At 46.3% G+C, this 12,407-nt stretch overlaps 1 protein-coding gene across 12 annotated transcripts in view; it reads right to left on the bottom strand.

The window, feature by feature from the left end:
• Nucleotides 1–12,407, bottom strand: part of ARMH3 (armadillo like helical domain containing 3) — a 213,085-nt gene that overhangs the window by 184,366 nt on the left and 16,312 nt on the right. For 9 of the 12 annotated variants that reach the window (XR_016221975.1, XR_016221976.1, XM_002718677.6 and 6 more), the window contains 3 exons: nucleotides 7,142–7,198; nucleotides 6,887–7,033; nucleotides 1,530–1,637 (listed from right to left, as the gene is read on the bottom strand). Coding sequence is in view for 10 of the 12 variants with exons in the window: in XM_002718677.6 (XP_002718723.1) it covers nucleotides 1,530–1,637; nucleotides 6,887–7,033; nucleotides 7,142–7,198 (312 nt within the window). In the remaining 2 variants the exon portion in view is untranslated. The remainder of the gene's footprint in view (nucleotides 1–1,529; nucleotides 1,638–6,886; nucleotides 7,034–7,141; nucleotides 7,199–12,407) is intronic. The other 3 variants (XM_089314436.1, XM_089314441.1, XM_089314437.1) reach the window with 1 other exon arrangement.

Below are 12,407 nucleotides of genomic sequence, written 5' to 3'. Positions count from 1 at the left end.
GACACTAAAGGCCACATACGATATAATTCTGTTGTCTGAGGTGTCCAAAACAGATAAACTCATATAGACATAAGATAGATTAATGCTGCCAGAGAGGAATGGAAAATGACCCTGATTGTACAACTCTGTGAAAATACTGACACACTCTCGACTGTACATTTTAAAAGGGTAAATAGTATCATATGCAAATTATAAAGCTATCACTAACAAAAGATAGTGTCAACAGCACAAATAAAGATTGGAATAAAATTGGAGCTGGCGTTGTGGTATGGGTGTCAGTTCCAGTACTGGCTGCTCTACTTCCTTTTTTTTTTTTTTTTTTTTGACAGGCAGAGTGGACAGTGAGAGAGAGAGACAGAGAGTAAGGTCTTCCTTTGCCATTGGTTCACCCTCCAATGGCCGCCACAGCCGGCCATGCTGATCTGAAGGCAGGAGCCAGGTGCTTCTCCTGGTCTCCCATGGGGTGCAGGGCCCAAGCACCTGGGCCATCCTCCACTGCACTCCCGGGCCACAGCAGAGAGCTGGACAGGAAGAGGGGCAACCAGGACAGAATCCGGCGCCCCGACCGGGACTAGAACCCGGTGTACCGGCGCCGCAGGCAGAGGATTAGCCTATAATCTGACTCCCTGCTAATGCATCTGGGCTCCTGTACCCACATGGGAGACCTGGAAGAAGCTCCTGGCTCCTGGCTCCTGGCTCCTGCCTGGCACAGCCCCAGCTGTTGCAGCCATTTGGGAATGAATCAGTGGGTAGAATATCTCTCTCCCTCTCTCTTTATAATTCTGCCTTTCAAATAAATAAATAATTTTTTTAAACTGTGATAAAAGCAAAGTCTCTGTTAAATTAGAAAGCTTAAATTTCAGCTAAAGTTGCTATTATGCATTACCTTGCTATAAGTTACGTTCATAAATGTTCTTTAAAACATATGACTGTATGATATAAATAAAAGAAACTGTTCAGGGACCAGCACTGTGACACAGTGGGTTAACGCCCTGGCCTGAAGCCTGGCATCCCATATGGGCGCCGGTTTGAGACCCAGCTGCTCCACTTTCCATCCAGCTCTTGGCTGTGGCCTGGGATAGTAGTAGAAGATGGCCCAAGTCCTTGGGCCCCTGCACCCATGTGGGAGACCCAGAGGAGGCTCCTGGCTCCTGGCTTCAGATCAGCACAGCTCTGGCCATTGCGGCCAATTAGGCAGTGAACCATCGGATGGAAGACCTCTCTCTCTCTCTCTCTCTCTCTGCCTCTCCTCTCTCTGTGTAACTCTGACTTCCAAATAAATAAATAAATCTTTAAAAAAAAAAAAAGAAACTGTTCAGTCTTTATCCTTCAAGAAAAGGATGCCTTAATTCAAATTTGAACATAAAATAAAATGTTCTTTTTCTCAGATAAACCAAATGTGTTAAATAAAAATATCCAACTTCAAGGTTAAATACAACATTAATATCTGAATCCAAATCTACAGATGGTATCCACAGACAGCTGTCAGAAGCAGCCATGCTCAGGCACATCTGCAGCTCAGGCCTCACCTTCATGCACAGCTCCGCCTTGTCAAAGCCCATCAGCATGTTGATAATGTCAAACCCGGAAGTAGATTTATTCTTTTGATGGACTCCTCGAATGAGTGCACACAAGGTCTGCAGAGATGAGAGAAAGAATTCTTTCTAGAGAGGAAATCTCAAAACCAGCAGGGCGCTGGGTCTGCAGCCTTGCACTGCAACCTCAAACCCCTTACTTATACAGCTGACCTCCAATCTCTGTCGCTCTGAGCTGCAAAACACAGTCTAAGCCTCAATATGTGCAAAATCTAGAAATTCAAAGAGGAACAACAACTGAAACTGCTATCATCCTCATGTTTTTTCCCCACCCTCTTTTTTTGTTGTTTTTTTGGCCATCTTCTTAAAAACTGCACTACTGACAAAGAATGGAAGGTGATACACAAAAACAAAAACAAGAGAGGCAATTTAGCCTAGTGGTTAAGACACTGGCATCCCACATCAGAATGTCTGGATTCAACCCCAGCTCTGGCTCTTAACTCTGGCTTCCTGCCAATGCAGATCCTGGGAGGCATAGGTCATGACCCAAGCAACTGGGTTCCTGCCACCCACATGGGAGACCTGTGTGTTCCCAGCTCCTGGCTCTAGCCCTGGCTATTTCAAGGATTTGGGGAGTGAACCAACAGATGGGAACTCTGTCAGCTTGTCTCTCAAATAAATCACAGTTCTAGTTTTCCTTTCTATGAAATCAATTGCAGGGGCCAGTACTGGGGCACAAGTTAAGCCACCGCCTGCAGCAACTGCACTGAGTCCTAGATGCTCCATTCCAATACAGCTCCTTGCTAATGCACCTGGAAAAGCAGAAGACAGCCCAAGCCCTTGGGAACCTGCTAGCCATGTGGGAGACCCACATGAAGCTCCGGGCTCCTGGCTTTGTTGTGGCCCAGTCCTGGCCATTGCAGTCATTTGGGAAGTGAACTAGGGGATGGAAGTTATCTCATATCAGAGTTCCTGGGTTCGATTTCCCAGCTCCAGATCCTGAAACCAGGTTCTTGCTTATGCAGACTCTAGAGGGAGCAATCAATGTCTCAAGCAGTTGAGTCTCTGCCACCTACATGTGATGGGAACTACTATGTACTCTCTTTTTCTTTTTCTACTAAGTTCTTAAAAATCTAACATTTACATCATAAATTACAAGCTTTAATGTTTTTCTTTTTTAAAACATGAGAGGCAGACAGAGAGAGCCAGCTAGAGAGAAATAGGGGCCAGTGCTGTGGCATAGCAGGTAAGGCCACCACCTGCAGTGCCGGCATCCCATGTAGACACTAGTTCAGGTCCTGGCTGCTCCACTTCTGATCCAGCTCTCTGCTATGCCCTAGGAAAGCAGTAGCAGATGGCCCAAGTCCCTGGGCCCCTGCACCTGTGTGGGAGACCAGCAGGAAGCTCCTGGCTCCTGGCTTTGGATCAGTGCAGCTCAGGCCGTTGCGGCCAATTGAGAAGTGAACCAGCAGATGGAAGACCCCCCCCCCCAATCTCTCAATCTCTCCATCTCTCAATCTCTCTCTCTGCCTCTCCTTCTCTGTAACTCTGACTTTCAAGTAAAATAAGTAAATCTTTAAAAAAAGAAAGAAATAGAACTCCTAAACACTGCTACACTACCCCAAATGCCTGCAATGGCCCCTGGGGCCAAAGCCAGGAGCCAGGGACTCAATTTGAGTCTCCCACTGGGTGACAAGGATCCAATTACTTGAGCCATCACTACTACCTCCCAGGGTCTGCATCAGCGGGAAGCTGAAATCAGGAGGCAGAAGCAGGTACTGAACACAAGCACTGCAACAGGGGATGCAGCACCTTAACCTCTAGGCCAAACACCTACCCCTCAGTAAACAGTTTTAGTAATCTTTTTAAGATTTTATTTATTTGAAAGGCAGAATGACACAGAGAGGGAGAAACAGAGAGAAAGAGATCTTCTATTCAATGGTTCACTCCCCAAATGCAACGACCAGGGTGGGACCAGGCCAAAGCCAGGAGCCAGGAATTCCATCCTGGTCTCCCACGTGTGGATGCCAGGAGCCCAAGTACTTGGGCCATCTTTTACTGCCTTCCCAGGCACATTAGCAGGAAGGTAGATGGGAAGAAGACCAGCCAGGATTCATAGCCACACTCTAATATGGGATGCCATTGCTGCAGGCAGTAGCTTAGCCCACTGCACCACAATGCCAGACTTAGTAATTATTTTTAATAACTACAACAGTGAAATCCCTGATTGGTAAGACCCAACTGCTTTAAATCTTAAATTCATTATCATTCCCATCCACCACTTACTAGCTGTGAGAACCCAGACAGATTAATTGCTCAGTGGCTCAATTTTCCCATCTATAAAACAGGAATGAGGGGGCCAGCACTGTGCCACAGTGAGTAAAGCCACCACCTGCAGTGCCGGCATCCCATATGGGCGCCAGTTTGAGTCCCCACTGCTCCACTTCCGATCCAGCTCTGCTGTGGCCTGGGAAAAGCAGTAGAAGATGGCCCAAGTCCTTGGACCCCTGCACCTGCATAAGAGACCCAGAAGAAGCTCCTAGCTCCTGGCTTCAGATCAATGCAGCTCCAGCCATTGTGGCCATCTAGGGAGTGAACCAGTAGATTTATGACTTCTCTCTCTCTCTCTCTCTGCCTTTCAAATAAATAAATCAATCTCAAAAAAAAAAAAAAAAAAAAAACAGGAGTGAGATAAAAGTATTATCATACAATGATGCTGTGAGGCTTATGCAAATTATACCATAAAGCACCTAGACAGTACTTGGAACTTTGTTAAAACACCAAAAATAGTCCCTAGAACTTTGTAAAAGCTCTGTAAGTATTCGTTATATTTAATCATGCAAAATATTTTTATGGGTCACCAAGGGGCTTAATGTCAACTTACTTCTACTGGAATAAAAGTTTACAATTCAAGCCTTCACAGTGAGTCTTGTAATTACTGGAAATACAATTTCCAACTTTAATTGAGTTCCCACCCTACAACTCAAACCATGGAACGGGGACAATCATTTGTTAGAGCAGTTAGGATGCCACTTGGAAGCTCGCATCCCATATCGGGTGCCCAGGTTCAAGTCTTGGCTCTGCTACTGATTCCATCTTTCTGGTAATATTAGTGCACAATGGGAGGCATCAGTGACAGCACAAGTAATTGGGTCCCTGCCACCCACATGGAAGACCTGGACAGAGCTTCTGGCTCTGGGTTTTTGCCTGACCCAGCCCCAAATGCTATGGGCATTTGGAGAATAAACCAATGGACAGAAAATATCTCTCTCTTTCTCTCTCTCTCTCTTTTTCTCTCTTGTTCTGCCTGTTAAATGAATAAAAATAAAATAAAGAAGAAATTTAAACCCAATCTACCAATGATTCTAATAATAACCTTTATTTCATGATGGAACTTACATATTCTAAGTTTGACAGTAACTGTCCTAAGCACTCCCAATCAAGGCTATACTGGACCTACTAGAACATGAACTTTGAAACTTTAGAACACCATTCATAGTAATTTACCTCTACAGTGCTGCATATTTTCTAAGCACTGTTCTATGTACTAGGAACAAAGTACTGAGTGAAAGTATCAAAGTCTCTCAAGAAACCCACAATGAATCCCTACCAAATGTCTGGCACGCAATACTAATTCAAAAAATAGTCATTGAATGAATCTTCTTCATGATCTTAGCATAAAGATTTATTTATTTATTTGAAAGGCAAAGTTAGAGAGAGAGATAACTCCCATCCGTTTCATTCCCCAGATGGCTGCAACAGCCGGGGCTGGGTTAAACGCCGACATTACAGGCAGTGGCTTTACCTGCAATGCCACAACTCTGGCCCTAAAAACAGGGATTCTGATGTTTTCTCTGAGGTTCTGATAAAACCCTTCTCTCCAGAAAAAAATGTGCATATGCACATGAAATATTACCTATGATTTCAGTGATTCAAGGACCTCCTGAAACCTCAAATTAAAAATCCCTGATCTGGGGCCAGCATTGTGGTGTAGCAGGTTAAGCTTCCAGCTGTTATGTTGGCATCCCATATGAGTGCTGGTTCAAGACCCATCCACTCCACTTTCTTTACTTTTCTTTTTTTTTGAAAGGTAGAGTTATAGACAGTGAGAGAGAGACAGAGAGAAAGGTCTTCCTTCCGTTGGTTCACTCCCCAAATGGCCGCCCACTCCACTTTCAATCTACCTCCCTGCTAATGTTCCTGCGAAAGCAACAGAAGATGGCCCAAGTGCTTGGGCTCCTGCATCCACATGGCAGATCAGGAAGAAGCTCCTGGTTCCCGGCTTAGACCTGGCCCAGCCCCAGCCATTGTGGCCATTTGGTGAGTGAACTAGTGGACAGAAGATCTCTTTCGCTCTCATCCTCTCTAACTCTGCCTGTGAAATAAACAAAATAATTTTTTAAAGATTTTATTTATTTATCTGACAGGCCTAATTACAGACAGAAAGAGGGATACACAAAGAGAAAGGTCTTCCATTGCTGGTTTACTCCCCAAATGGCCACAATGGCCAGAGCTGGGCCAATCTGAAGCCAGGAGCCAGGATCAGAAGCTTCTTCTGGGTCTCCCACGTGGATGCAGGGGCCCAAGCACTTGGGCCATCTTCTACTTCTTTCCCAGGCTATAGCAGAGAGCTGGATTGGAAGAGGAGCAACCAGGACACAAACTGGCACCCAAATGGGAAGCCAGCACCACAGGCAAGAGGGTCAACCCCAAAAATAAATCTTAAAAAAAAAAAAAGAACCCTGATCTGGAGCCAGCACTGTGGCACAGCAGGTTAAGCTGCCACCTGTGACACCCACATCCCAAACCCAAGCATCAGTTCAACTCCCAGCTGCTCCACTTTCAATCCAGCTCCCTGCTAATGCACCTTGGAAAGCAGCAGATGATGGCCCAAGTGCTGGGCCCCTGTCACGTACAAGGGAGACCCAGATGGAGTTTCCAGGCTCCTTGCTTCAGCCTAGACCAGTCCCAGCTATTGCAGCCATTTAGTGAGTGAGCCAACAGATGGAAGATACCTTTCTCTCATCTGTCAGTCTGCTTTTCAAATAAATAAATCTTAAAAAAATAAAATAAAACCTCCTGCCCTAATGAGAAAATACTGTACTAGAATCTCTTCTGATTTTTGCAATAGACTAATTATCTTTCCCCCAGTTTCCTCTCTTCCTTTCCTTAAGTAACAAGAGTTCTATTGCACAATCTGCCTTGGAATTACATCAGATTGTACAAATGGACAAGATTACTACTGTAAGCGTCAATTAATTTACACAGGAAGATGGCTCAGGTACCTCATATTTCAACAGATCTAATTTTTTCTCCTGTTAAACAAGACCCCCAGTCTCCCAGCCTTGTACCTGCAATGCATTGACAACTCGAATTGGATGCTCTTCTCCCAGAGCCTGGATGCAGTGCTGAAATAAGCAATTGATATTGTCCTTGATCTTCATTAACTCCTCACCATCAAGAGACTCCAGCTTGCCTTCTAGGTACTCTAAGTTCACCTGCCAAGGAAACAATAAGGGTCTGGGTGCATTTTTAGTTCAGCACCGAGGACACATGAGAAGGCTGCTTAATTACCAAGGGACCGCACAGAGGCCACCAAGACCCACCTTCATGAGGAAGAGCTCCTCCCAAAACCGAGGACTGCACTGGCCGGGGTCCTCCATCTGAAAGCAGAAGACAAGCACCTCAGCTTCCCCAGCTCTCACTAAAAGCACGAAGAACACTACCCAGGGTTAACTTTGCCTTTTTTGTTTTGTTTTGTTTTCTCAACTTTTATTTAATAAATATAAATTTCCAAAGTACAACTTTTGAATTATAGCAGCTTTTCCCCTCCATAACCTCCCTCCCACCCCCAACCATCACATCTCCCAAACTTCACCTTTCAATACTAACACTGGAAGCGCCGAGTTCAGTGACTTACCAGTGCAGGAGCCAGAACCCAGACACCTGAGTAACGCTGCAGAGGTTCTCACACTATCCCGTACGGACGACTTCTCCTTGCCCCTCCATCTGCCCTCCCTTTCAGGCCACTGCACAGAGGGTTTTTTGCTTTTTTGTTTATAGGTTTATGTTTTTAAACAGCTTTTAGTATGCTCTGTTCTTCATTCAAATTAGTGAAAAAAGCAAAATTATGGTGCTAAACATTTCTCAGCAGTAATTTTCAAAAAGAAAGTTTAGGAACTAAAAGGTCTCTGGTTAACGGGTAAAATATAAAAAAAAGAATCTCTGCTTCACAGGAAGACAATGACATAACAAAATCAGCAGGTCAATAACCCACTATCACCTAACCTTAAGTATACCCTTGAAAATTACTACCAAGACTAACATCTTCATTATTTAAGAACTCCTGATCTAATAAAATATATAAGAATCTCTTCAAGGGGCCAGCATTGTGGCATAGCCAGTTAAACCATCGCATACAATGCCAGCACTCCATATGAACACCTATTCAAGTTACGGCTGCTCCACTTCTGCACCAGTTCCTGTTAAAGCGCCTAAGAAAGCAGTGGAAGGTGGTCCAAGTACTTGGCCTCCTGCCATCCAAGTGGGAGACCTGTATGGAGTTTTAGCTCCTGGCTTTGGCCTGGCCCAGACCTGACTATTGCAGCCATTTGAGGAGTGAAACAGCAGATTTAAGACCTCCCTGTCTACCTCCATTTCACCCAATCCCATTTTTAGTACATATGCTGCCAAATAAAGTTTCTCACTCTCTCTGTAACTCTGCCTTTCAAACAAATACAAATCTTTAAAAAATGAGGTGTGGAGGATGCAGCACCAGTACTGTGACATAGTGGGTTAAGCCATCTGCACTGCCAGCATCCTGTATGGGTACCAATTCAAACCCCAGCTGCTCCACTTCTAGTCCAACTCCCTGCTAATGTGCCTGGGAAAGCAGCAAAGGATGGCTCAACTTCCTGGGCCCCACACCCATATGGGAAACCTAGATGGGGTTCCCAGCTCCTAGCTTCAGCTCAGCCCAGCCCTGATCTTTGCAGCTATTTGGGGAGCAAACCAGTAGACAGAAGACAGAAGATGCATATCTCTCACTATGTAACTGCCTGTCAAGTAAATAAACAAATCTTTGCAGAGGGAAAAAACAATCTCTTCTAGATGTTTAACTGAGAATGGAACAGAGAAGTAACAACATTTCTGGCCTTCTTATATGGTCCTCATTTTACTGAATTCTATCACTTTCTTTCAAATCCTGCACCCCAGCAGGGGCCACACTGTGACCCTCACATATCTGTAATGTCATTTTGTTGTCTACAAATGAAACAGAGAACTCAAGGAGCTGGTACTTCCCAACCCCAAAGCTCACTCAAGCAGTTATTGTCTGTGTACCAAGCCTACTTAACAGGGGAGAAGCCCTAAAGGATCCTAGTACCTACTCATCTTCCCTGTAGAGCACCTGTATTGACCTGGGCAATTCTGTATTAATTTTCTGCATGGCTGTTTTCAAGGCTTGCCAACTACTGTGGTTTGGACATGGTTTGAGTATGTCTCCTAGAGGTTCATGATTTGGAAGCATGATCCCAAGTATGGTGATGTTAAGAGATAGGACCTCGTGGTAGGTCATTAGGACACTGTGGGAGGGCACTTAGAAGGCATCAAAGTAGTGCACCTAGGACTTTGCTTTAGTTTCTGGTCTTGTGATGTGATCTCTCCATCTCAAACACATTCCCACCACTGTGACATCACCCTCAGTGAGTCAACAGAACTGAGGCCTCTTGCAAAACCAGCACCATGGGACTGGCACTGTGGCACAGTAAGCTAAGCCTTCACCTGCAGCACCAGCATCCGATATGGGACGTCATGTCCCAGCTGCTCCTCTTCCGATCCAGCTCTCTGCTTATGGCCTGGGAAAGCAGCAAAAGATGGCCCAAGTGCTTGGGCTCCCGCATCCACATGGGAGATCCAGTAAAAGGTCCTGGCTCCTGGCTTCAGATCAGCCAAGCTCCAGCCACTGTGGCCATTTGGGGAGTGGACCAGCAAATGGAAAACCTCTCTCTCTCTCTCTCTCTCTCTCTTGCTCTGCCTCGCAAATAAATAAATAAATCTAAAAAAAAAAAAAAAAAAAAAAAAAAAAAAGAATTCTCTAAGAACAACAACAAAAAAAGAACAAATGTATTTAGTAACAAATTTAGAATAATCTAGATACAAGTAAGAATTCAATATATGACAACTCCTTTTGGAAGTATTATCCTACTTTACCTGTACTACTTAGTACTACTTATAATAAGAACCTCAGAAGGCATATAATGCTACAGGGTAGGGGCCGGCACTGTGGCGTAGCTGGTAAAGCCACTGCCTGCAGTACTGGCATCCCATATGGGCACCGGTTCAAGTCTTGGCTGCTTCACTTCCAGTCCAGCTCTCTGCAATGGCCTGGGAAAGCCATAGAAGATGGCCCAAGTCCTTGAGCCCCTGCACTCGCATGGGAGACCCAGAAGAAGCTCCTGGTTTCTGACTTTGGATCAGCACAGCTCTGGCCACTGTGGCCAACTGGGGAGTGAACCAGGGGGTGGAAGACCTCTCTCTCAATCTCTCTCTCTGCATCTCCTTCTCTGTGTAACTCTTTCAAGTAAATAAATAAATCTTTAAAAAAAAAAAAAAGCTACAGGGTATCCAATTACTCTATTTGCTGATAGCTGGTATTTATTTATTTATTTATTAAAGAGTTATTTATTTATTTGAAAAGCAGAGTCAGAGAGAGACAGAGGGAGAGAAAGAGACATTTTCCATTCATTGGTTTGCTTCCAAAATGGCCGCAATGGCCAGAGCTGGGCCAATCCAAAGCCAGGAACCAGGAGCTTCTTCTGAGTCTCCCACATGGGTGCAGGGGCCCAAGTGCTTGAGCCATCTTTTGCTGCTTTCCCAAGCACATTAGCAGGGAGCTGGATCAGAAGTGGAGCAGTCAGGACACAAACCAGCTGCCCATATGAGATGCCAGCGCCACAGGTGGCAGCTTTACCACCGTGCCACAGTGCCAGCCCCAGTATCCTATATTTAATAACACAAGCAGGCTGGCGCCGCGGCTCACTAGGCTAATCCTCTGTCTGCAGTGCCGGCACCCCGGGGTTCTAGTCCCGGTTGGGGTGCCAGATTCTGTCCCGGTTGCTCCTCTTCCATTCCAGCTCTCTGCTGTGGCCCAGGAAGGCAGTGGAGAATGGCCCAAGTGCTGGGGCCCTGCACCCGCATGGGAGACCAGGAGGAAGCGCCTGGCTCCTGGCTTCAGATTGGCCCAGCGCACCAGCCACAGCGCAGACCATAGCAGCCATTTGTGGGGTGAACCAACGGAAGGAAGATCTTTCTCTCTGTCTCTCTCTCTCAATGTCTAACTCTGCCTGTCAAAAAAAAATAAAATAAAATAACACAAGCATGGACCACGGTCAATCAGCAGTACTGAAGACCTAATCTTCAATCCAATTGCTTATAACTCCTGTCATCCAAAATAGTTGGTGTTAGGAAAATGGCACAGTTTTATCCATGGCGCAATCTACACTCTGACACCATCCTAGGCTCTAGCCCACGCCGCCATTGCTGAAAACCAGGTGGCCACATGGACCAACTGCCAGTGTCAAGCTCCACCCCCACCCTAATGGGATTCGCTGCTCCTGCTTCCCTGCCCGCCCTCCGGGGCAAATTTTTTTTTTTTTTTTTTGGACAGGCAGAGTGGACAATGAGAGAGACAGAGAGAAAGGTCTTCCTTTTTCCATTGATTCACCCCCTAGTGGCCACTGCGGCTGGCGCGCTGTAGCTGGAGCACCACGCTGATCCACAGCCAGGAGCCAGGTGCTTCTCCTGGCCTCCCATGCGGGTGCAGGGCCCAAGCACTTGGGCCATCCTCCACAGCACTCCCGGGCCACAGCAGAGAGTTGGACAGGAAGAGGAGCAACCAGGACAGAATCCGGCACCCCAACCGGGACTAGAACCCGGTGTGCTGGCGCCGCAGGCAGAGGATTAGCCTATTGAGCTACGGTGCCAGCCCGGGGCAAAATTTTTAAAAGGACCTGTTCCTAACATATGGCTCTCTTTCTCTCTTCTCTGTGCTCTCTGCTCTTCCCCCCTCCCCTTCTCGTCTCTCTTCTCTCTGCTCTCTCTCTTCTCTCCTCGCTAGCTCCTCTCCTCTCTGTCTCTCTCTCTTATACTCTCCTTCTCTCTCTTTTTCCCTCTTTGCCCTTCCCTCTGGCCTGCTGGGTTTTCCCCAATAAACCCTTTCCCTTACTCCGGTGTTTGGTGTGTTTTGTAACGGCCTAACAGCTGGGAAAAGGAGACAATCTGACCAAACAATTGTTTTGTCTACAAACAACTTGAAATAGAATATAATACCTCTTTTGAAAATATCTGAATTAGCAGCCAGCGCTGTGGTGTAGTGAGTAAAGCAGCCACCTGCAGTGCCCATATCCCATATGGGTGCCAGTTCAAGACCCGGCTGCTCCACTTCCCATCAGGCTCTCTGCTGTGGCCTGGGAAAGCAGTAGAAGATGGCCCAAGTCCTTGGGCCCCTGCACCCACGTGGGAGACCCGGGAAGAAGCTCCTGGCTCCTGGCTCTGGCTTTGGATCGGCGCAGCTCTGGCCGTTGTGGCTAATTGGGGAGTGAACCAGCAGATGGAAGACCTCTCTCTCTCTCTCCTGTGTAACTCTGACTTTCAAATAAATAAATAAAAATCTTTTAAAGAAAGAGCAGCCGGGACTCAAACCGGCACCCACATGGGATGCCAGTGCTTCAGGCCAGGGTGTTAACACACCGTGCCACGGTGCCAGCCCCTAAATAAATAAATCCTTTAAAAAAAAAAAAAAAGAAAGAAAGAAAGCAAGCAAGCAAGCAAGCCGGCGCTGCGGCTCAATAGGCTAATCCTCCACCTTGCGGC

The sequence above is a fragment of the Oryctolagus cuniculus genome, chromosome 15 (genome assembly GCF_051225735.1).
Source record: "Oryctolagus cuniculus isolate XC-2025 breed Fujian yellow rabbit chromosome 15, ASM5122573v1, whole genome shotgun sequence".
Lineage (NCBI taxonomy): Eukaryota > Metazoa > Chordata > Mammalia > Lagomorpha > Leporidae > Oryctolagus > Oryctolagus cuniculus.
Note: the sequence above shows the minus strand (reverse complement) of the source record. Positions and strands in the feature narration are given on the sequence as shown.